This window comes from Salmo salar, chromosome 26 (assembly GCF_965601325.2).
Source record: "Salmo salar chromosome 26, fSalSal1, whole genome shotgun sequence".
NCBI lineage: Eukaryota > Metazoa > Chordata > Actinopteri > Salmoniformes > Salmonidae > Salmo > Salmo salar.
The window spans coordinates 32323646-32350928 of record NC_138316.1 but is presented as its reverse complement, the minus strand read 5'-3'; the positions used below and the strand labels follow the sequence as shown (position 1 = coordinate 32350928).

The following is a 27283-nucleotide window of genomic DNA, read 5'->3' as shown; positions in this document are numbered from 1 at the left end:
CAACTTGATCATAATGTTTTAAAATATGTTATAACGCCATCATTGCAACCAGTTTTGGCCCACTAGGAAGGGTCCTGTGAGAAGGTGTGAGTTGTGGATACTGTATACTGTAATAAACAATATGTCTGTGCTCCAATTGGCTCTGGTCAAAAGTAGTGAAATATGTTTTGAATAGGGTGCCATTTGGGACACATCCCATGTAAATGAGAAGCATCCGGAGCATCCCAGGCATCACGCCACTGTAGCTATGATGTCATTATGTAATGAGAGGGTTCACAAGGTGAAGGTTGGTGAGTTTTTGCTTCTTATAAGTGCTATTGATGAGTCAGGTTAGTCCTCTCCTCTCCTCTCCTCTCCTCTCCTCTCCTCTCCTCTCCTCTCCTCTCCTCTCCTCTCCTCTCCTCTCCTCTCCTCTCCTCTCCTCTCCTCGTCCCTCTTGCTCTTCCTCTTCCTCTTCCTCTTCCTCTTCCTCTCCTCTCCGGTCTTAGCAGGGTCAGGTGTTATGTCATGCAGTCAGATCCTTGTTAACATGTTAATTAGTGAGTCCCAAATGTCAACATTATTCCCTATTTAGTGCACTACTTTTGACAAAGGTCCATAGAGCAAAAGTAGTGCACTATATAGGGGATAGGGTACCATTTGGGTTGGACACCATAATTCATAAAAAGATGATTAATAAAAGTATGATTTTAAAGGACAGAGGGAAAACCGAATGTCATGCTCATTATAGCTCTACCATGTGTAGACACTAGCTATATGAATTGTGCACAGTAATGTGTGTGTGAATGCCTCTGAATGATTTTATGTTGTCATATATGTTATTTACACCCATCCTCTCCTCCTTCCCTTCCTCTCTCTCCTTGTGAGAATCTCAATAGCATACTCCTCATGTCCTCTCACCTCTCTCCACACCTCCTTCTCAAACCCATTGGAGAAGGTCAGAGGGGAGGGTTTCTGTGCAGAATTATAATTATTTGGCTAATAATGACGGCCTCAAGGACAATAATGCGCCGGTATTATAAACGCCAGGTTGAATTTCTAGCCCCCGGCTTTCCCTGACTATGGATATCTATATATGGATATCGTCTATATCCAAGATGACATAGCAGTCAGACGTCCTTTGTCCTCGTCTTGTCGTGTCCCGTGTATATATATTTACATCTTTTCTTCGCATATCTTTTTATGTATTTTTTTTCTAAAAACTGAACTTCAGAACACTCTCCCGCAACCCGCCTCACCAATTTAAAAAAAGTATTATTTACCTCAAATCTGAAATCCACAACAGAAACTAGCCAGAAGCTAGCCAGAAGTTAGCCAGTTCACTAGCTAACGTTAGAATTCAGCTAACCACGGTTGGCGGTCATCAGCTATCCCTTAGCTCGAAAAGCTATCGCCAGTTTTGTACAACGCGACTCAGACCAGAGCATACCGGACCTATTTTCCCTCCATATCCCCGGATTTCTACCTCTGGACATTTACACCTGGATCTTGCAGCTAGCTAGCTGCTATCCGAGTGACTATTGGCTAAGGTTGGTCCCGGAGCTAACATCAAATATGCCGATGCGGAGCCCCACCGGGCCTTCACGACTGGACTACGGACGTTATCTGCCCGAGGGAGTTATCCAACTGGCCCCTCCGTCGCGACGTAACCTGAACGCCCATCTGCGGCCCGCTAATCGTTAGCTGTCTTATCGGCTGCTATCTGAATAGGTCTATCGGACAATTTTCTTGGGCCACTATAACTATAACTATTTTGCCAATTAGATTTGTCCCCTCTACTTCACTGAACCCCACTAATCTACCGACGGAAACGCACGAGGTGGCTAAAAACAGACCATATTCTGCCAACTTGCTACCCATGGCCCGGCTAGCTGTCTGAATCGCCGTGACCGCAACCAACCTCACTACTCACTGGACCCTTTTGATCACTTGGCTAAGCATGCCTCTCCTTAATGTCAATATGCCTTTTCCATTGCTGTTCTGGTTCGTGTTTATTGGCTTATTTCACTGTAGAGCCTCTAGCCCTGCTCATTATACCTTATCCAACCTCTCAGTTCCACCACCCACATATGCGATGACATCACCTGGTTTCAATGATGATTCTAGAGAAAATATGTTTCTCATCATCACTCAATGCCTAGGTTTACCTCCACTGTATTCCCATTCTACCATACCTTTGTCTGTACATTATACCTTGAAGCTATTTTATCGCCCCCAGAAACCTGCTCCTTCTACTCTCTGTTTCGGACGTCCTAGACAACCAATTCTCATAGCTTTTAGCCGTATCCTTATCCTACTCCTCCTCTGTTTCTCTGGCGATGTAGAGGTGAATCCAGGCCCTGCAGTGCCTAGCTCCACTCCTATTCCCCAGGCGCTCTCTTTTGATGACTTCTGTAATCGTAATAGCCTTGGTTTCATGCATGTTAACATTAGAAGTCTCCTCCCTAGGTTTGTTTTATTCACTGCTTTAGTACGCTCTGCCAACCTGGATGTCCTAGCCGTGTCTGAATCCTGGCTTAGGAAGACCACCAAAAACTCTGAAATCTCCATCCCTAACAACAACATTTTCAGACAAGATAGAACGGCAAAAGGGGGCTGTGTTACAATCTACTGCAGAGATAGCCTGCAGAGTTCTGTCCTACTATCCAGGTCTGTACCCAAACAATTTGAACTTCTACTTTTAAAAATACACCTCTCTAAAAACAAGTCTCTCACAGTTGCCGCCTGCTATAGACCACCCTCTGCCCCCAGCTGTGCTCTGGACACCATATGTGAACTGATTGCCCCCCATCTATCTTCAGAGCTCATGCTGCTAGGTGACCTAAACTGGGACATGCTTAACACCCCAGCCATCCTACAATCTAAGCTTGATGCCCTCAATCTCACACAAATTATCAATGAACCTACCAGGTACCACCCCAAAGCCGTAAACACTGGCACCCTCATAGATATCATCCTAACCAACTTGCCCTCTAAATACACCTCTGCTGTTTTCAACCAAGATCTCAGCGATCACTGCCTCATTGCCTGCATCCGTAATGGGTCAGCGGTCAAACGACCTCCACTCATCGCTGTCAAACGCTCCCTGAAACACTTCAGCATGCAGGCCTTTCTAATCGACCTGGCCCGGGTATCCCGGAAGGATATTGACCTCATGCCTTCAGTAGAGGATGCCAAGTTATTTTTTTTAAATGCTTTCCTCACCATCTTAAATAAGCATGCCCCATTCAAGAAATTTAGAACCAGGAACAGATATAGCCCTTGGTTCTCTCCAGACCTGACTGCCCTTAACAAACACAAAAACATCCTGTGGCGTTCTGCATTAGCATCGAACAGCCCCCGTGATATGCAACTTTTCAGGGAAGTTAGAAACCAATATACACAGGCAGTTAGAAAAGCCAAGGCTAGCTTTTTCAAGCAGAAATTTGCTTCCTGCAACACAAACTCAAAAAAGTTCTGGGACACCGTAAAGTCCTTAGAGAATAAGAGCACCTCCTCCCAGCTGCCCACTGCACTGAGGATAGGAAACTCTGTCACCACCGATAAATCCACTATAATTGAGAATTTCAATAAGCACTTTTCTACGGCTGGCCATGCTTTCCACCTGGATACCCCTACCCCGGTCAACAGCACTGCACCCCTCACAGCAACTCGCCCAAGCCTTCCCCATTTCTCCTCCCAAATCCAGTCAGCTGATATTCTGAAAGAGCTGCAAAATCTGGACCACTACAAATCAGCCGGGCTAGACAATCTGGACCCTTTCTTTCTAAAATTATCTGCCGAAATTGTTGCAACCCCTATTACTAGCCTGTTCAACCTCTCTTTTCTGTCATCTGAGATTCCCAAAGATTGGAAAGCAGCTGCGGTCATCCCCCTTTTCAAAGGGGGGGACACTCTTGACCCAAACTGCTACAGACTTATATCTATCCTACCCTGCCTTTCTAAGGTCTTCGAAAGCCAAGTCAACAAACAGATTACCGACCATTTCGAATCCTACCGCATCTTCTCCGCTATGCAATCTGGTTTCAGAGCTGGTCATGGGTGCACCTCAGCCACGCTCAAGGTCCAAAATGGTATCGTAACCGCCATCGATAAGAAACAATACTGTGCAGCCGTATTCATTGACCTGGCCAAGGCTTTCGACTGTGTCAATCACCATATCCTCATCGGCAGACTCAATAGCCTTGGTTTCTCAAATGATGGCCTCGTCTGTTTCACCAACTACTTCTCTGATAGAGTTCAGTGTGTCAAATCGGAGGGCCTGTTGTCCAGGCCTCTGGCAGTCTCTATGGGGGTGCCACAGGGTTCAATTCTTGGGCCGACTCTTTTCACTGTATACATCAATGATGTCGCTCTTGCTGCTGGTGAGTCTCTGATCCACCTCTACGCAGACTACACCATTCTGTATACTTCTGGCCCTTGGTTGAACACTGTGTTAACTACCCTCCAGACGAGCTTCAATGCCATACAACTCTCCTTCCGTGGCCTCCTACTCCTCTTAAATACAAGTAAAACTAAATGCATGCTCTTCAACCGATCGCTGCCTGCACCTGCCCGCCCGTCCAGCATCACTACTCTGGACGGTTCTGACTTAGAATATGTGGACAACTACAAATACCTAGGTGTCTGGTTAGACTGTAAACTCCTTCCAGACTCACGTCAAACATCTCCAATCCAAAGTTAAATCTAGAATTGGCTTCCTATTTCGCAACAAAGCATCTTTCACTCATGCTGCCAAACATACTCTCGTAAAATTGACCATCCTACCGATCCTCGACTTCGGCGATGTAATTTACAAAATAGCCTCTAATACCCTACTCAATAAATTGGATGCAGTCACAGTGGCATCCGTTTTGTCACCAAAGCCCCATATATTACCCACCACTGCTACCTGTACGCTCTCGTTGGCTGGCCCTCGCTTCATACTCGTCGCCAAACCCACTGGCTCCAGATCATCTGCAAGACCCTGCTAGGTAAAGTTCCCCCTTATCTCAGCTCGCTGGTCACCATAGCAGCACCCACCTGTAGCACACGCTCCAGCAGGTATATCTCTCTGGTCACCCCCAAAGCCAATTCCTCCTTCGGCCGCCTCTCCTTCCAGTTCTCTGCTGCCAATGACTGGAACGAACTACAAAAATCTCTAAAACTGGAAACACTTATCTCCCTCATTAGCTTTAAGCACCAGCTGTCAGAGCAGCTCACAGATTACTGCATCTGTACAAAGCCCATCTATAATTTAGCCCAAACAACTACCGCTTCCCCTACTGTATTTATTTATTTTGCTCCTTTGCACCCCATTATTTCTATTTCTACTTTGCACTTTCTTCCACTGCAAATCTACCATTCCAGTGTTTTACTTGCTATATTGCATTTACTTCGCCACCATGGCCTTTTTTGCCTTTACCTCCCTTATCTCACCTCATTTGCTCACTTTGTATATAGACTTATTTTTCTACTATATTATTGACTGTATGTTTGTTTTAATCCATGTGTAACTCTGTGTTGTTGTATGTGTCAAACTGCTTGCTTTATCTTGGCCAGGTCACAATTGTAAATGAGAACTTGTTCTCAACTTGCCTACCTAGTTAAATAAAGGTGAAAAAACGGCTAATGTTATAAATACTGATGAAAGTTTAATAATCATACTTACTGTATCTGGATATGTAATTATATAGAATGCATACCACAGGTGGCTGGTAATATCAAACACATAGTTTGATATCAATCCATTCACTCCATTACAGTCATTATGAACTGTCCTCCTCTCACCAGCCTCCTGTGATGCATACTGTATATATTTAATGCATATAATGAGGATGCTCCCTTAAGAATCTGCAAGGCGTATAATCTCCTGGTGGTGCGGTGCTCGGAACTCGGTTTCCATGGCAACGCTCCTTGAATTCTGTTTGAGGGCTGCATGCAGTCAAACCCATATTGACTGAGATTGCATCTCAAATTACACCCTATTCCCTTTACAGTACACTACTCTGGTCAAAAGTAGGGCACTACACACCGATTATGCCAAACAGTAGGAACACCATCCTAATATTGAGTTGCATCCCTTTTTGCCCTCAGAACAGCCTCAATTCATCGGACATGGACTCTATAAGGTGTCGAAAGCGTTCCACATGGGTGCTGGCCCATGTTGACTCCTATGCTTCCCACAGTTGTGTCAAGTTGGCTAGATGTCCTTTGGGTGGTGGAACATTCTTGATACATACGGGAAACTTTTGAGCATGAAAAACCCAGCAGCGTTGCAGTTCTTGACACGAACCTGTGCGCCTGGCACCTACTACAATACCCCGTTCTAAGCCACTTAAATCTTTTGTCTTGCCCATTCACCCTCTGAATGGCACACACACAATCCATTTCTCGAATATCTCAAAACTTTAAAATCCTTCTTTAACTTGTCTCCTCCCCTTCATCTACACTGATTGAAGTGGATTTAACAAGTGACATCAATAAGGGATCATAGCTTTCACCTGGATTCACCTGATCAGTCTGTCATGGAAAGAGCAGGGCATCCTAATGTTTTGTACACTTAGTGTATAAAGAATAGTGTCACATCCTGACCATAGTAAGATGTTATTTTCTATGGTAGAGTAGGTCAGGGCGTGACAGGGGGTGTTTTGTGTTTTTCTATGTTTTGTATATCTATGTTTAGTTCTAGTTTCCTATTTCTATGTTTTATGGGGGGGGGGGATGATCTCCAATTAGAGGCAGCTGGTCCTCGTTGTCTCTAATTGGAGATCATACTTAAGTAGGGTTTTTTTTTCTCCACCTGTGTTTGTGGGTAGTTGTCTTCTGTTTAGTCTATGTACCTGACAGAACTGTGAGCTTTCGTTTTTTCTCTTTGTTATTTTTCCTTTAGTATTTTGAGTTATAATAAATAATCATCATGAGCAATCAACACGCTGCACTTTGGTCCCCTCTCTATGACATCCGTTACAGAACTACCCACCACGACTGGATCAAGCAGCGTGCCCGGGAGGAGATGGATTCCTGGTCTCTGGAGGAGAGGTGAGAGAGGATAAACTGGACATGGGGCCAAGTATTGGACAGATACAGAAGCCTGCCGGGGAGTCACGAGAGGCTACAGAAACCCAAATATTTTTTTGGGGGTGGTCACATGGAGCAGTCGGTGGAGCCGAGGAGTAAACCAGAGCCAATCCGGGAGAAGAGGGAAAATTTGGAGAAGAGAGAAATGAGAGAGTTGTTGAGTTGGTGGAGGACGCGCAAGTTTTTCCCAAAGGAACATGTCAGTTTGGTGCCACCTGAGTCAGCTCCCCGTACTCGTCCTGAGAAGTGTGTGGAAGTTCTGGAACAAGTGATACCGGCTATACACACCAGGTCTCCAGTACGTCTCAACAGCCCGGTACGTCCTGTGCCTGCTCCTCGCATTCGCCCTGAAATGCGTGTCACCAGTCTGGTGCCACTTGTCCCGGCTCCACGCACTAGGCCTTCAGTGCGCCTGCCCAGCCCGGAGCCTCCAGCGACGCTCCCCAGCCCGGCGCCTCCAGCGACGCTCCCCAGCCCGGCGCCTCCAGCGACGCTCCCCAGCCCGGCGCCTCCAGCGACGCTCCCCAGCCCGGGGCCTCCAGCGACGCTCACCAGCCCGGGGCCTCCAGCGACGCTCACCAGCCCCCAAGTTGTCTTCTGTTTAGTCTATGTACCTGACAGAACAGTGCGCTTTCGTTTTTTCTCTTTGTTATTTTTCCTTTAGTGTTGAGTTATAATAAATAATCATCATGAGCAATCAACACGCTGCACTTTGGTCCCCTCTCTACGACAGCCATTACAAATAGGGTGCCATCTGGGACTTATACAGACACTGTCTGAAATGACACTATGTGGCAACTTTATATGTACGTATGTGGAATAGGGTCTAATTTGATATCTGGAGTTTGAGAATCATTGAATAGATCATCTAAATCTCATCAATAGTTTCTAAACCATATTTTAGTAATACTGGATGGTAGAGAGGTAGCTAACATGTCAATTGTTGTTTTCATTCGATTTTTGGTAATCAACTCCAGTCATAGAGGAGACGGAGGTTGCATCCCATATGACACACTCTTCCATATATAGTGCACTTCATTTGACCGGGTCCTATAGGGAATACGATGACATTTGGAACGCAAACCAGAGTGCTGTTATTTGAATGTGATAGAGGATAAAATGAATATCAGACACGTCCTTGGTTTATCCTCTAAAACATTATTTTTACGAGCACCTGCAGTCAGAGCATGAATAAATAATATAACTCTATATTCACACTGCATCAATCCAGAAATTATACTACCCACATCAAGACACTACATTGTTACACCATCAAATATACTACCACCATCAAGACACTACACTGATACACCATCAATTATACTACCACCTTCACCATCAGTACAATACACTGTTACACAATCAATTACACAAACACCTTCAACATCAATACAAAACACTGTTACACCATCAATTACACAACCACCTTCAACATCAATACAAAACACTGTTACACCATCAATTATATTACCAACTTAACCATCAATACAATACACTGTTACACCATTTCTTATACTACCACCTTCACCATCAAGACACTACACTGTTACACCATAAATTAAACTACCACCTTCACCATCAGTACACTACACTGTTACACCATCAATTATACTACCACCTTCTCCAAGACACTACACTGTTACACCATCAATTATACTACCACCTTCACCATCAGTACACTACACTGTTACACCATCAATTATACTACCACCTTCACCATCAAGACACTACACTGTTACCCCATCAATTATACTACCACCTTCACCATCAGTACACTACACTGTTACACCATATATTATACTACCACCTTCACCATCAAGACACTACACTGTTACACCATCAATTATACTACCACCATCAAGACACTACACTGTTACACCATCAATTATACTACCACCTTCACCATCAAGACACTACACTGTTACACCATCAATTATACTACCACCTTCACCATCAAGACACTACACTGTTACACCATCAATTATATTACCACCTTCACCATCAGTACACTACACTGTTACACCATCAATTATACTACCACCATTGCCAAGATACTACAATGTTACACCATCAATTATACTACCACCATCACCATCAGTACACTACACTGTTACACCATCAATTATACTACCACCATCAGTACACGGCACTGTTACACCATATATTATACTACCACCTTCACCATCAAGACACTACACTGTTACACCATCAATTAAACTACCACCTTCACCATCAAGACACTACACTGTTACACCATCAATTATACTACCACCTTCACCATCAGTACAATACACTGTTACACCATCAATTATACTACCACCATCAAGACACTACACTGTTACACCATCAATTATACTACCACCTTCACCATCAGTACACTACACTGTTACACCATCAATTAAACTACCACCTTCACCATCAAGACACTACACTGTTACACCATCAATTATACTCCCACCTTCACCATCAGTACACTACACTGTTACACCATCAATTATACTACTACCTTAACCAATACAATACACTGTTACACCATCAATTATACTACCGCCTTCACCATCAGTACACTACACTGTTACACCATCAATTATATTACCACCTTCACCATCAACACACTACACTGTTACACCATCAATTATACTACCACCTTCACCATCAGTACACTACACTGTTACACCATGAATTATACTACTACCTTCACCAATACAATACACTGTTACACCATCAATTATACTACCACCATCACCATCAGTACACTACACTGTTACCCCATCAATTATACTACCACCATCACCATCAGTACACTACACTGTTACCCCATCAATTATACTACCACCATCACCATCAGTACACTACACTGTTACACCATCAATTATACTACCACCATGAAGACACTACACTGTTACACCATCAATTATACTACCACCTTCACCATCAGTACAATACACTGTTACACCATCAATTATACTACCACCTTCACCATGAAGACACTACACTGTTACACCATCAATTATACTACCACCTTCACCATGAAGACACTACACTGTTACACCATCAATTATACTACCACCTTCACCATCAAGACACTACACTGTTACACCATCAATTATATTACCACCTTCACCATCAAGACACTACACCGTTACACCATCAATTATACTACCACCTTCACCATCAAGACACTACACTGTTACCCCATCAATTATACTACCACCTTCACCATCAAGACACTACACTGTTACACCATCAATTATTCTACCCACATCACCATCAAGACACTACACTGTTACACCATCAATTATACTCCCACCTTCACCATCAGTACACTACACTGTTACACCATCAATTATACTACCACCATCACCATCAGTACACTACACTGTTACACCATCAATTATACTACCACCTTCACCAATACAATACACTGTTACACCATCAATTATACTACCACCTTCACCATCAGTACACTACACTGTTACACAATCAATTATACTACCACCATCACCATCAGTACACTACACTGTTACCCCATCAATTATACTACCACCATCACCATCAGTACACTACACTGTTACCCCATCAATTATACTACCACCATCACCATCAGTACACTACACTGTTACACCATCAATTATACTACCACCATCACCATCAGTACACTACACTGTTACACCATCAATTATACTACCACCATGAAGACACTACACTGTTACACCATCAATTATACTACCACCTTCACCATCAGTACACTACACTGTTACACCATCAATTATACTACCACCATGAAGACACTACACTGTTACACCATCAATTATACTACCACCTTCACCATCAGTACACTACACTGTTACACAATCAATTATACTACCACCATCACCATCAGTACACTACACTGTTACCCCATCAATTATACTACCACCATCACCATCAGTACACTACACTGTTACCCCATCAATTATACTACCACCATCACCATCAGTACACTACACTGTTACACAATCAATTATACTACCACCATCACCATCAGTACACTACACTGTTACCCCATCAATTATACTACCACCATCACCATCAGTACACTACACTGTTACCCCATCAATTATACTACCACCATCACCATCAGTACACTACACTGTTACACCATCAATTATACTACCACCATGAAGACACTACACTGTTACACCATCAATTATACTACCACCATCGCAAAGACACTACAATGTTACACCATCAATTATACTACCACCATCACCATCAGTACACTACACTGTTACACCATCAATTATACTACCACCTTCACCATCAAGACACTACACTGTTACCCCATCAATTATATTACCACCTTCACCATCAAGACACTACACTGTTACACCATCAATTATACTACCACCTTCACCATCAAGACACTACACTGTTACCCCATCAATTATACTACCACCTTCACCATCAAGACACTACACTGTTACACCATCAATTATACTACCACCTTCACCATCAAGACACTACACTGTTACACCATCAATTATTCTACCCACATCACCATCAAGACACTACACTGTTACACCATCAATTATACTACCACCTTCACCATCAAGACACTACACTGTTACACCATCAATTATACTACCACCTTCTCCAAGACACTACACTGTTACACCATCAATTATACTACCACCATCACCATCAAGACACTACACTGTTACCCCATCAATTATACTACCACCTTCACCATCAAGACACTACACTGTTACACCATCAATTATACTATGTCCGAATTCGTTATAAAGGTGAATTAGGTATAACGCCGTCAGCCATTTGCTGATTTGACAGCTCCAATGCAGTTACACTTCTGACACCCCCTTAATAAAAAAAAATGAAACTGCTATGCCGTTTTGGGTTATCGCAGGTTAAGGCAGAACTGACTGAATCTAGCCCTTAGTCTTTGGATCATTGCTTGTCAGCTACATACAGTTCAACCCAGTATAGCATTAACCCAATGAATCCCACCGCAACGCCGGCGCAATTTGGACTTCTAACCACTTTTAAACATTGTGTTTGAGCTCCAGACTTCTGGGTTGTACCATTGGATTAGTCTATTTCTTCTGCATCCGTTGGTACCAAGTCTGTGTGATTAACGGCGGATGAGCTACAGTGGTGTTTGTCAGATCAGGGCGGATCCTGAAGGTGCCCCAAGGATTACAAAAATGTCTGTAGAGTGTGAATGGTTTGAGCTACAACCGATTAAAAGCTATCTATGAAAAGCTCACAAACACGCACATTTTGCTTTATGATGCTCACAAGCTACACAAGAGTAGTTAGAACGTAAGGGGTTATTTTACATAGAACTTCATAGGAAATTCAAGAACATAGTGTCTATAGATGATTGTGGACTACAAGGATGATTGTGAACTACAGGAAAAAGAGGACCGAGCACGCCCCCATTCTCATCGACGGGGCTGCAGTGGAGCAGGTTGAGAGCTTTAAGTTCCTTGGTGTTCACATCACCAACAAACTAACATGGTCCAAGCACACCAAGACAGTCGTGAAGAGGGCACGACAAAACCTATTCACTCTCAGGAGACTGAAAAGATTTGGCATGGGTCCTCAGATCCTCCAAAGGTTCTACAGCTGCACCATCAAGAGCTTCCTGACTGGTTGCATCACTGAATGGTATGGCAACTGCTCGGCCTCCGACTGCAAGGCACTACAGAGGCTAGTGCAAATGGCCCAGGACATCACTGGGGCCAAGCTTCCTGCCATCCAGGACCTCTATACCAGGCGGTGTCAGAGGAAAGCCCTAAAAATTGTCAAAGACTCCAGCCACCCTGCTACCGCACAGCAAGCGGTACCAGAGCGCCAAGTCTAGGTCCAAGAGGCTTCTAAACAGCTTCTACCCCAAGCCATAAGACTCCTGAACATCTAGTCAAATGGCTACCCAGACTATTTGCAGTGCACCTCACCCCCTCTTTACACCACTGCTGCTCTCTGTTGTGATCTATGCATAGTCACTTTAATAACTCTACCTACATGTACATACTACCTCAAATAACCGGTGCCCCCGCACATTGACTCTGTATCGGTACCCCTCTGTATATAGTCTCACTATTGTTATTTCACTGCTGCTCTTTAATTACTTGTTATTTTTATCTCTTATTCTTATCTGTATATTTTGAAACTGCATTGTTGGTTAGGGGCTCGTAAGTAAGCATTTCACTGTAAGGTCTACACCTGTTGTATTCGGCGATGTGACTAATACAATTTGATTTGATTTGATTATAATACTGTAATAAGCTCACATAGTTGCTGTCATAAACACCATACTCCACACAGTTGTCACTGACTAGTTGGATATTCATTTCCAACTGAGCAAATAATTTCTGTACTTCCAGTACAACATTCATATAAATACATTTCTATCAGTTTTCTGCTGTGGATGACCTTTTTTAAATTGCTATTTGTCAAAAAAGTCATGAATGCAACTGTTATTGTCAAATTGTTTTGTGTTGTACGTTTGTAGTCCTGGTTTTCCTGAAAAGAAAACGTTAAAACTCTTAATTGTGAGTCTAAATATAAGGGCTCGACATGATTTTTGCTGGTGTTTTGGGACTGATAGGGTTAACATTCCTCTTCTGTCTGCTTCTGCTGACATTATTCTACATTACAGAGTTACACCGTTGGGGTGAGAATATCTACAAAAGGCACCCATACTGTTTGTGACGTGCGTCTGCGCCGTTGGAGACTAGGGTTGTGTCCCAAATGGCACACTATTCCCGATTTAGTGCACTACTTTGACCAGGGCTCATGGCACTATGTAGGAAATAGGATGCAATTTGAGACACACCTTGCCCAACAGGAAGCATTAGCTAGCTTCAAATGATTCAGGCTGAGCCTCTATGAGACTAGCTCAGACATCACAGCTTGTGTGCTGAGAGAGAGAGAGAGAGAGAGAGAGAGAGAGAGAGAGAGAGAGAGAGAGATGAATGAATTGATCTCTGATGACACCATGGATCCAACAGCAGAATTATAAATAGCTCTCCTTCCAGCAGCCAGCCAGGCCCCCTTCACTGTAAAACAAAGACAAGTCTGCATCCCAAACGACACCCTATTCCCTATAGGGAATATATAGCCCTATTGGCTATGGTCAAAATAAGTGCACAATATAGGGTGCTGTTTGGGATGTAGACAATAAGATGACATTGATAAATTGAGACCTTGAGGCTATAAGGGTCTATCTGACATTTTTGACAAATTGTAGTTATTGACATAGCGTTGTTCTGTTCAATGTTCCCTACCTATAGAGTAGTATAAAATTACCCCAATTAATGTTGTTATATTCAAAATAATACAATATAGACATTTCTGACACCATTCAAACCAATGAGGGTTTGAAACTTTAAAGCCAGTTATCTCAGAATCATCTTTTTGCAGATAGAAACTTACAGTCCCAATTTCCCAAAATGCTCTTTGTATAGACTAATTAAAGACTGGTCTGTCGATTTAAGCCTTTCAGCTCTCCACAATAACACAATTGTTCTGGAGAATGAGCAAACAGCTAAGATTAGCTAGCTAGCTGCCTCTGGACTACACAGAAGAATACCCCCTGGTGGGTGTTCTCTACTGGTTAGCTTCTCAAATGGCACCATATTTACAATATAGTGCACTACTTTTGACCAGGGCCCATAGGCCACGGACACGCACCTTGATCCGCTGGGTAGAACCAATTAAACAACTTCCTTTTTTTGACACACCCTGTCTGAACAGGACCTGTGAGTAATTTCATTCTGACTCTGAGCTTCAAAATGGGCATTGAAAATGTTCTCTACTGATTAGTGTTAAAGTATTCTCATCCTTGGAACGTCGGGGCTAGCGCGAAAATGAGCACTGTCTGGTGGTCCCCCAGGAGAGGGGTAGGAAAGGTTAGAGTTGATTACTTGGTGGGTTTCATTTGAGCCCAGGGCCACAGGGGACAATGAAGTTACAGATTGCATCTTTATGTGGGAAGGTTCATACAATAGAATGACATAGAACTCTAGTGATTTATAGGATCTCTGTGGGCCATACAGTACATTACTCTGTCATTCCATTTGAGATGTGAAATGTCTTCTGGCAATAGATACTGTATATAGAGGCTACAGCATATAGGATTATATCACTGAATGAATGTATCAGATTATTAAACAACAACAAAAAACACTTTGAACAATGTGTTGGAAATAAAGGAGGCGTTTGTTTTGTACAATTTCTCACTAAATATATTTACATGACATACAATTCGCCATCAGTGCAATACATAGGAATGTTGCATATTTACCCAATGTTAGACTCTTTCCTTTATGAAGAAAAATAAACCAAATGGCAGAAGCTCAATTCAACTCGTGTGTAAAGTAACATTTTGCGACTCTCAAATCTTGTAAATAGCTTCACACAAACTCAAAAAAATTGTTCTAGAACCGCCCCATCAACAATCAGATATTTAGCATTGTAAAAGTAAATAGTTCACATGTACATATATATTTTTCATACATGTAATGGATTGCTTTTGTACAAACATTTTTATATAACTTTGGCAGTTTCTCAGGAACAAAGTTATCTTAATAAATATGAAACAACAATATCAAACCGTCAGCAATGTTATGTCGGCTTGCCTTCCAAAGCTCGTGTTCACAGTGGTCGTACAGAAAGGCTGGAAGCCGATGGCCAAACGGAAAGATTACAGGCAAAAAGAAAAAGAAAAAATAGGATCCACCCTTTCTGTGTTGACTGACAGCACTGGAGGCTTTTCGTTGTTGTCATGGTTATAAAATTACAAACACCTATGAAGGTTTACATAGCAGTCATCGCCGTTAAAAAAATGGTCTCTTTTCAGGTTTCGGCTTAAATACAAAGAGTTTTAGGGCCAGGGTACATGGACCCCAACCCTGTGGTCACTGTGAGATGATAGAAGAGACATGGTTGTAAACGGGACATGCACAACAAGTGCTGTGTGAGGGGACGAGTAACAAAACAGGGTGCAAATGAACGATTTTTAACGATTAAAACACCACCGTTTTTTTGAGACAATGATTTTACACTGAACCAAATAATCAAGCAAATTTTTCATCAAACATATTAAGTATCACCATAATTCATCACTATTATCTTTTGTTGTTTGTTTTGTTGTTGTACTTTTTTTCCTCTGGTTTGGCACTTTATCGGAACAAATCTAAATGTTGTACAAAAAGGTATTTCATGTCTCGTTAACATAACTCGTTGAATATAGTACTTAATATTGAGCATACGGTAAGTAAACACTGGTACATACTGTAGTTTAAAATGAACATTCCAACAGATGTTTTACACACATGCACAAAAACAGACAACACAACTCCTCAACTGCCTTCCTTCCTTCCTTCCTTCCTTCCTTCCTTCCCCTTCCCCGCCTCCCTCCCTCTCTTCCCCTCCTCTCTTCCCTTCCATGCAATCATCCATTCATTCCATCCATCCCTCCATCACATCTCCATACTAGGAGGCGACCTCCTCTGAAGAGCGTATGTCGGTCTTGAGACGACAAAACTCTTTGGCCACTTCGTCGTTGGTCCTTTGAGAGAGTATCCTCATGATGGTGAGTCCGGTGTCGTCCATGGAGATGCTCTTCACCAGGGGGTAGCAGGCACAGCAGCTCCCCTGGTCGGCCAGGTCTCTGAGCTGGAGGACCGCCATGCCGATGATACGGTCCTCTCTGGCGAAGCAGTAGTCCTTCACTGAGACGTGGAGCTCGTAGCACTCTGGACCGTACTCATTGCTCAGAACACTGGGGAGGAAGAGAGACAACAACATGATCAACATCAGTCCCATTCCTCTTACATTTGTAGTTTATTGAACAGGATAGATAGAACATCTTCATTAACAACAACAACACGCAGTCAGAGAGGAGAGGACATGTCATGTTGTATGACTGATTGATTCATTGATTGATTGATTAGACAACGGAACTCAGTCAGTCAGAGACCAGACACCAGAGAGCTAAAAGTTAGTTGGATAAAACGAACACAAGCACAGAAACCACACACAAACACACACGCACAGAAACCACACACAAACACACACAGAAACCACACACACACACACACACACACACACACACACACACACAGAGAAACCACACACAAGCACACAGAAACCACACAAACACAGATGCACAGAAACCACACACAAACATACACAGACACATGCACAGAAACCACACACAACTGAAACAGAAATACCACTTGCCTAACAGGGACTTCTTTAGCTACCTACAACTACGAAACTTTATTAGGGTGACTCCCAAGGGACAATGGAACCTACCTAAGATGTCACCTATTGAACAACTCTGCCACGCAGACCAACCACTATTCAAGACCATTTCCCGTGTTTACGATGCTCTTATGTCAGGACTAACACTGCCTGAGCTAGATAAACCCAGACTTAGATGGGAAAAAGATCTGGGTATTGATCTTGATGAGGGTCTATGGAGTGACCTATGCAGGGATGATGTTACATCCACCTTGAACTCCAGATACAGACTGATCCAGTTTAATTTCCTCCATCAGCTCTATATCACCCCATCTAGACTGCACGTTCAACCCTGATATCTCCTCCCTATGTTTTAGATGTGGCTCAGATGAAGGAACATTCCTCCAATGTACTTGGCAGTGTTCAAAACTACACGGTTTCTAGCAGGGGGTATGCGATACCTTATCCTCAATTCACGGGGTTGCATTCCCTTTAGACCCGGAGGTCTGTCTACTGGGTAACTGTACTAACACCAATCTTAGGCAAAGCCATACTATAAAGCTAACAGAAATATTGCTAGCGATTGCCAAGAAATGTATTGCCTTGAAATGGAAATCGGATTCCTCCCTGCCAGTTGCAATGTGGCTATCGGAAGTTAATAGTTGTATCCCACTGAAGAAAATCACTTACTGCTTGAGGAATAAGTTAGAGACATTTTACAAAATTTGGCAACCTTTTATTGACTATATGGAGAATCTCCCCTCACATCACATTGATTGAATCTCTATATAACCCTTATATAATGTTTCACACGTAATGTATAATATGTAGCTTACGGCAGTTGAACATATGATCCAATGTCTCATTATTAGTATTTTTATTTTACTCTTTATCATGACTTATTTATTGTATGTTTGTATATACAATTATTATTATTATTATTATTTTTACTCTCGTCTGTTATTGTCACTTTGTCCTATTGCTGTCTAATATCTTTTCACTTTTGTTTTGAATGTTCTTAATTGTAAAATGCAAAAATAAAATATGTAAAAATAAACCACACACAAACACACAAAAACCACACAAACAGAAACCACACACAAACACACACACGCACAGAAACCACAAACAAACACACATTAGTAGTGTAGAAAATGTGATTTTCTTTAAAAAACAAGGCCATTTCTAAGTGACCCCAAACTTTTGAATGGTAGTGTATATAGTTATATATATTGTGCGTACAGCAGGTCAGCCACCAGGGGGAGACTCGTCGAGGCCTGGTAACAGATAGAGTATACATCACGAGGCGGTGGCTCCATCTGCTGGACGTGCCAGGTCTCGACGGGCTCTCTGGACAGGACTAATTGGGGCTGATTGGGAGTTGGTGAGTAATCAAGGGCGGATTGCTCACCAGCTGTGCGAGGTCCATAAAGCTGCCAGAAGGGCAGCACACCGGGGGAGGACTGGGGGAAGTGAGGTGACTTTCATATAGTTGGAGACGATTACCCAAGCTAAGACGAGGGAGTTGAGTTTGTGTGCCCGACAGGATACAGCAAGACCCGGAGCCCAGAAGACGATATCCCGGAGAGGGTCTCTCAGGCACTGCTGAGTGGGAGCTGGGACGAGTCAGCGACCTATCCGAGGGGACGGAAGGACAGCCCCACCGCGGTGTACCATGAACCGACAGTCGGCAGGGCCAAAGGATCGCAAACCCGTGGAGAGACGGCGGGAGTAGGGCCGACCCGACGACCCAAGGTAGATGGAGACCAAAGGAGGTGTTTTGAGTGTGGCACCCGGGGGCACATTGCCTGGAATTGCCCGGCTCGAGAGGAGTCGATGCCAACAGCTAGCCCTGGAGGCGAGGTGGGTCACGCCGTGAACTATGTCACCTACTGTTGGGCGCACCACGAGTCAACTGCACCGATGGTCCCGGTGAAGGTTGACGGACACGACATGCTATTAGACTCCAGAAGCATGTTTATGCTCGTAACCACGAGCCTGCTGAAGCAGGAGACCGAACAGGGTAGGGAGATGTCCATTTCCTGTGTTCACGGTGACACAAAGCGGTATCTCACCATATGGACCAACATCGTGACGCCACAAGGGAGTTGTCAGATGATGGTGGGTGCAGTACCAGAGCTGCCGGTACCTCTCCTAGTGGGACGGGATTGTCCAATGTTCGCGGCCCTGGGCACGAGTTGAGGAAGAAGGTACGAGCCGGCCGAAGAAGAGAGCGAGGACGACCAATAGCCTGTGTGGCCCGGAAGCAACCGGTTAACCAGCATGTGTCTACGGCTCCGGAGTTGGAGTCGGAGGGGGCGCCGGAACCTGAACCCCCTGGGGAACCCCTGGAGGAGGAGCCCATCCTCCCCCTCCTCGATTTCGAGGGGCCAGTCAAGACCCCCGCTGGGGGCCAACTGAGGGGACAATTCGGGACGGCCCAGTGGGAGGATCCGAACTTGAAAGCCGCCACAGCCCAAGTGATAGCGATGGATGGACAGCTACTTCCGGGGTTGAGTGACTGGCGATACCCCCATTTCCAAATGAAGAATAACCTTTTGAATCAGGTGTCACGCCAACAGGGGGAACTTTGAGAGGTATTGTTGCTGCCCCAACGTTATGCAGGAACTGTTCTTCAGCTGGCCCACACCCACCTGTTGGGGGCACACCTGGGAATGGAGAAGACCCGGGAACGGATCGCCGCCCAGTTCCACTGGCCTGGGATGAGGAGGGCCGTGGAAGACTACTGTCGCAGCTGTGAGGAGTGTCAACTCACTGCCCCGAAAGCACACTTCCGAAACCCTCTGGTCCCCCTGCCGATCCTCGGGGTGCCCTTTGAACGCATCGCCATGGACATAGTGGGACCCCTGGTAAAGACTGCACGAGGACACAGGTACATCTTGGTAATAGTAGACTATGCCACCCGGTATCCCGAGGCCACTCCCCTACGGGCAGCAGTATCCAAGGGAATCACCCAGGAGCTGTTCCACCTCTTTAGCCGGGTGGGCATCCCGAACAAGATCCTGACAGACCAAGGTACAGAGTTTATGTCCCGCCTCATGAAAGAGTTGTGTGCCCTCCTGCAGATCAAGCAGATCCGGACCTCCGTTTTTCACCCGCAGACGGATGGGCTCGTCGAGCACTTTAACAAATCACTCAAACAGATGCTGCGGAAGGTCATCGAGCAGGACGAGAAGAACTGGGACCAGCTACTACCCCACCTAATGTTCTCAATCCCAGAAGTACCCCAATCCTCCACTGGGTTTTCCCCATTCGAACTACCCTATGGGAGGAGGCCACGTGGCCTACTGGACCTCGCCAAGGAGGTGTGGGAAGCCCAACTGACCCCCTTACGTTGCGTGGTAGAGCATGTGGAGACGATGCGGGAGCGGATGACAGCCATATGGCCAGTCGTGAGGGAACATATGGAGAAGGCCCAATGCGCCCAAGCCCAGGTCTACAATTGGGGAGCCCAGCCCCGAGAATTCCAGGTGGGAGACAGGGTGTTGGTATTGATCCCCACGGCCGAAAGTAAGTTCCTGGCAACATGGCATGGACCATATGAGGTGGTCGAAAAGCTGGGACCTGTCAATTACTGCGTACGGCAACCGGGGAGACGGGAACCTCAACAGATTTACCACGTGAACCTGTTGAAGAAGTGGCACGAGAGGACAGCCTTGGCCATGTTATGGTCAGGACCCAGGATGCCAACGGTACCAGTGGTGGTCCCGAGCAATGAGGACCTTGACCCAGCCCAGAAGCAAGAGCTCAGGGAGCTTGTCGATTGGAACACGGCGGTGTTCTCCGAGAAGCCGGGCCGCATGACCCTCATTGAACACCACATCCGTACCCGGCCCGGGGAAACGGTAAGAATGAGGCCGTATCGGATTCCGGTGGCCCGACGGAAGGCCGTGAACCAAGAAGTGGAGGCTATGCTGAGAATGGGGGTCATTGAAGAGTCCCACAGTGCATGGTGCAGCCCCATCGTGTTGGTGCCCAAACCGGATGGTAGCCTCCGCTTCTGTAATGATTTCCGGGGTGTGAACGACATAAGCGTATTCGACGTCTACCCCATGCCGAGGGTGGACGAGCTCATCGACCGATTGGGAAAGGCCAGGTACATCAGCACCCTTGACCTGATCAAAGGATATTGGCAGGTACCATTGGCAGCCTCCTCCCGAGAGAAGACGGCGTTCTCAACACCAGACGGTCTGTACCAGTACCGGGTGCTCCCATTCGGTCTCCACGGAGGCCCGCCCACATTCCAGCGACTGATGAACAGAGTGCGTCAACCCCACCAGCATTACGTAGAGGCCTATCTGGATGATAATCATCCACAGCCAAGGTTAGGAAGAGCACCTGACGTGCCTCCAGGCGGTGCTGGACGCACTCAGACAAGCCGGGTTGACCGCAAACCCCAAGAAATGCAAGCTAGGGTTCGAGGAGGTGGAGTACCTGGAGTATTTGATCGGACGGGGGAACATCAAGCCCCAGGAGAGGAAGGTTCACGCGGTACGTGACTGGCCCGTTCCACGCACCAAGACACAGGTCAAGTCCTTCCTCGGACTGGCAGGATACTATAGCCGGTTTATCCCCAACTTTGCGGCTATAGCTTCCCCCTCACCGATCTAACCAGGGCCCGCCTCCGGAAAACAGTGAAATGGACAGACGAGACAGAAGCGGCGTTCAGCCGTCTGAAGGAAGCGCTGTGCTCCCATCCAATTCTCGTAACACCTGATTTCCAGGTGCCGATGGTGGTCAAGACGGATGCATGTGATACAGGACTAGGGGCCGTTCTATCCCAGATACACGATGGGGAGGAGCACCATATATATATATACATACATAAACAAAGCCAGAATCTCAATTGGTGGGAATGAAATGGAACAAGTCACATCCACTAGATTCCTTGGAGCTCTAACTGATGCAAAGTTAGCCTGGAAAGATCATATTCAATTTGTCTGCAGCAAGCGATGAAATCTGTTGGTATCATCAGAAAGATTAGTGGTCAGGCTTGCTTCCTAACTCTATACTATAGCTTCATTTACTCATATCTCATTTACTGTAATATTGTCTGGGCCAGTACATATGCCTCCTACCTACACAAAAATACATTTGCTAGACTAGCCAACTCCTCTAACTACCTGGCTCCTTCTGCATCTTTGTTTAAGAAACTCAATATCTTGTCTATTTACGACATTAATGTTCGCCAATTATGCACTTTCATCTACAAATACTTCCCAGACAGTTTAACTAAACCCTTCAATGGATTCTTCCAGGTTCATTCTGAAATCCATCTATATAACACAAGACACTGTGATAACCTTCACCCTCCCCACTGCCGCACCTCACATAGTCAATTCTCTATCAAATACAGAAGTACCATACTCTGGAATTCTTACATTGCCAAAACATCATCCCTCAATAACTCCAAGCAAAGACTGTCAGCCTGATGAACCAAACTACTCAGTAATCTCCTCTATATAGCCTAACTCTCACACACTCACATGCACACATGCACACACACACATTTAAACACTCTTTTTTTGTGATTACTGATCAAATAATTTCTACATTTATAATTAGTAGGTTTTGTTATCTGTTTTAACGAACCTTAATTTTCGTACTTATGTATTGTATATATTATTTTGGTGGTGTGGTTTTCATATCAGCCCTTGGGCTTCTGACCACACCTGCACACAGTTGTTTTAAATGTGTTTTTTGATCTGTTTGATCTGAGCAATTTTTCTTAGCTAGCTACATAGCCGTCTTTGTATCAAAGATAATTGTGTAGTTTAGAGTAATTAGAGTAATTATCGAGGTTAGCTATCTTCGTCCTCCTAACGTAGTCATCACTGCTAGCTAGCTAGTCAACACTGCTAGCTAGCCAACCAGCCAACTTCTACCGACTAGCAGCACTGCAGAAACTATTACATTACAACGGAACGACTTGATTAGTGTTAGTGTTAGTTAGCCAGCTACATAGTTGTCTTTGCTGTCTTTGCATCTAAGATAATTGTGTAGTTTAGAGTCATTATCGAGGCTAGCTAGCCAGCCGCGACGCGACGCCAGACTTAGTCAACACACCTAGTCATCATTAACCCACTGCTAGCTAGCCAACCGTTACCGACTAGCAGCGCTGTAGATACTAATACTTTACAACGGAACGATTTGACTAGTGCAGTGTTAGCTAGCTAGCTACATAGTTGTCTTTGTCATAGCTTGATAATTGTGTAGTTTAGTAATTATCGAGGTTAGCTAGCCAGCTATTTCCGTCCCCCTCGATGCCATTTTTCCAAACCCAGCCAACTATTACCGACGAGCAGCATTGTAGAAACTAAATACATTACAAAGGAACGTCTTGATTAGTGTTATGTTCGCTAGCTACAAAGTTGCTTTTGTATCATGACAAGGTGTAGTACTGAAACTATCGAGGTTACCTAGCCAGCTACACGTTCAAAGTCAACAACGCAGCCACTGCTAGCTAGCCTACTCCACCAGCCAGCAGTACTGTATCATTTTCGTCATTTTAGTCAATAAGATTTTTGCAACGTAAGCTTAACTTTCTGAACATTGGAGACGTGTAGTCCACTTGTCATTCCAATCTCCTTTGCATTAGCGTAGCCTCTTCTGTAGCTTGTCAACTATGTGTCTGTCTATCCCTGTTCTCTCCCCTCTGCACAGGCCATACAAACACTCCACACCGCGTGGCCGCTGCCACTCTAACCTGGTGGTCCCAGCGCGCACGACCCACGTGGAGTTCCAGATCTCCGGCAGCCTCTGGAACTGCCGGTCTCAGGCCAACAAGGCTGAGTTCATCTCAGCCTATGCTACCCTCCAGTCCCTAGACTTCCTGGCGCTGACGGAAACATGGATTACCACAGATAACACTGCTACTCCTACTACTCTCTCCTCGTCTGCCCACGTGTTCTCGCATGCCCCTAGAGCATCGAGCCAGCGGGGTGGTGGCACTGGAATCCTCATCTCTCCCAAGTGGACATTCTCTCTTTCTCCCCTGACCCATCTGTCTATCTCCTCATTTGAATTCCATGCTGTCACAGTTACCAGCCCTTTCAAGCTTAACATCCTTATCATTTATCGCCCTCCAGGTTCCCTTGGAGAGTTCATCAATGAGCTTGACGCCTTGATAAGTTCCTTTCCTGAGGATGGCTCACCTCTCACAGTTCTGGGTGACTTTAACCTCCCCACGTCTACCTTTAACTCATTCCTCTCTGCCTCCTTCTTTCCACTCCTCTCCTCTTTTGACCTGACCCTCTCACCTTCCCCCCCTACTCACAAGGCAGGCAATACGCTTGACCTCATCTTTACTAGATGCTGTTCTTCCACTAATCTCATTGCCTCTCCCCTCCAAGTCTCTGACCACTACCTTGTATCCTTTTCCCTCTCGCTCTCATCCAACACTTCTCACTCTGCCCCTACTCGGATGGTATTGTGCCGTCCCAACCTTCGCTCTCTCTCTCCCGCTACTCTCTCCTCTTCCATCCTATCATCTCTTCCCTCTGCTCAAACCTTCTCCAACCTATCTCCTGATTCTGCCTCCTCAACCCTCCTCTCCTCCCTCTCTGCATCCTTTGATTTTCTCTGTCCCCTATCCTCCAGGCCGGCTCGGTCCTCCCCTCCTGCTCCGTGGCTCGACGACTCACTGCGAGCTCACAGAACAGGGCTCCGGGCAGCCGAGCGGAAATGGAGGAAAACTCGCCTCCCTGCGGACCTGGCATCCTTTCACTCCCTCCTCTCTACATTTTCCTCTTCTGTCTCTGCTGCTAAAGCCACTTTCTACCACTCTAAATTCCAAGCATCTGCCTCTAACCCTAGGAAGCTCTTTGCTACCTTCTCCTCCCTCCTGAATCCTCCTCCCCCTCCCCCCCCCCCCCTCCTCCCTCTCTGCGGATGACTTCGTCAACCATTTTGAAAAGAAGGTTGACGACATCCGATCCTCGTTTGCTAAGTCAAACGACACTGCTGGTCCTGCTCCCACTGCTCTACCCTGTGCTTTGACCTCTTTCTCCCCTCTCTCTCCAGATGAAATCTCGCGTCTTGTGACGGCCGGCCGCCCAACAACCTGCCCACTTGACCCTATCCCCTCCTCTCTTCTCCAGACCATTTCCGGAGACCTTCTCCCCTACCTCACCTCGCTCATCAACTCATCCTTGACCGCTGGCTACGTCCCTTCCGTCTTCAAGAGAGCGAGAGTTGCACCCCTTCTGAAAAAACCTACACTCGATCCCTCCAATGTCAACAACTACAGAACAGTATCCCTTCTTTCTTTTCTCTCCAAAACTCTTGAACGTGCCGTCCTTGGCCAGCTCTCTTGCTATCTCTCTCAGAATGACCTTCTTGATCCTAATCAGTCAGGTTTCAAGACTGGGCATTCAACTGAGACTGCTCTTCTCTGTGTCACGGAGGCTCTCCGCACTGCTAAAGCTAACTCTCTGTCCTCTGCTCTCATCCTTCTAGACCTATCTGCTGCCTTTGATACTGTGAACCATCAGATCCTCCTCTCCACCCTCTCCGAGCTGGGCATCTCCGGCGCGGCCCACGCTTGGATTGCGTCCTACCTGACAGGTCGCTCCTACCAGGTGGCGTGGCGAGAATCTGTCTCCGCACCACGTGCTCTCACCACTGGTGTCCCCCAGGGCTCTGTTCTAGGCTCTCTCCTATTCTCGCTATACACCAAGTCTCTTGGCTCTGTCATATCCTCACATGGTCTCTCCTATCATTGCTATGCAGACGACACACAATTAATCTTCTCCTTTCCCCCTTCTGACAACCAGGTGGCGAATCGCATCTCTGCATGTCTGGCAGACATATCAGTGTGGATGACGGATCACCACCTCAAGCTGAACCTCGGCAAGACGGAGCTGCTCTTCCTCCCGGGGAAGGACTGCCCGTTCCATGATCTCGCCATCATGGTTGACAACTCCCTTGTGTCCTCCTCCCAGAGTGCTAAGAGCCTCTGGGAGGACCCTGGACAACACCCTGTCATTCTCCACTAACATCAAGGCGGTGATCCGATCCTGTAGGTTCATGCTCTACAACATTCGCAGAGTACGACCCTGGACAACACCCTGTCGTTCTCCACTAACATCAAGGCGGTGATCCGATCCTGTAGGTTCATGCTCTACAACATTCGCAGAGTACGACCCTGCCTCACACAGGAAGCGGCGCAGGTCCTAATCCAGGCACTTGTCATCTCCCGCCTGGATTACTGCAACTCGCTGTTGGCTGGGCTCCCTGCCTGTGCCACTAAACCCCTACAACTCATCCAGAACGCCGCAGCCCGTCTGGTGTTCAACCTTCCCAAGTTCTCTCACGTCACCCTGCTCCTCCGCTCTCTCCACTGGCTTCCAGTTGAAGCTCGCATCCGCTACAAGACCATGGTGCTTGCCTACGGAGCTGTGAGGGGAACGGCACCTCCGTACCTTCAGGCTCTGATCAGGCCCTACACCCAAACAAGGGCACTGCGTTCATCCACCTCTGGCCTGCTCGCCTCCCTACCTCTGAGGAAGCACAGTTCCCGCTCAGCCCAGTCAAAACTGTTCGCTGCTCTGGCACCCCAATGGTGGAACAAGCTCCCTCACGACGCCAGGACAGCGGAGTCAATCACCACCTTCCGGAGACACCTGAAACCCCACCTGTTTAAGGAATACCTGGGATAGGATAAAGTAATCCTTCTAACCCCCCCCCCCCCCCCCTTAAAAGATTTAGATGCACTATTTTAAAGTGGTTGTTCCACTGGATATTATAAGGTGAATGCACCAATTTGTAAGTCACTCTGGATAAGAGCGTCTGCTAAATGTCTTAAATGTAAATGTAAAAAATCTGTATTGTTGTCTATCAGTTGTTTTCTTTGCATGTATTTGCAGACGGTGTTCCTGTTGACATTGATCTCGGTCAGTGGACGCTGGCATTAAAAGAGCACCAGAGACCACGTAGGCACTACAGATGA

At 45.7% G+C, this 27283-nt stretch overlaps 1 protein-coding gene across 1 annotated transcript in view; it reads right to left on the bottom strand.

Moving 5' to 3' along the window:
• Window positions 1-15283: 15283 nt before the first annotated feature.
• The window catches only part of LOC106593220 (protein unc-13 homolog C), a 171348-nt gene continuing 159348 nt past the window's right edge, over window positions 15284-27283 (bottom strand). The window contains exon 32 of the mRNA XM_045708288.2: window positions 15284-16849. Within this exon, the coding sequence (XP_045564244.1) occupies window positions 16561-16849 (289 nt within the window). The 3' untranslated portion in view covers window positions 15284-16560. The remainder of the gene's footprint in view (window positions 16850-27283) is intronic.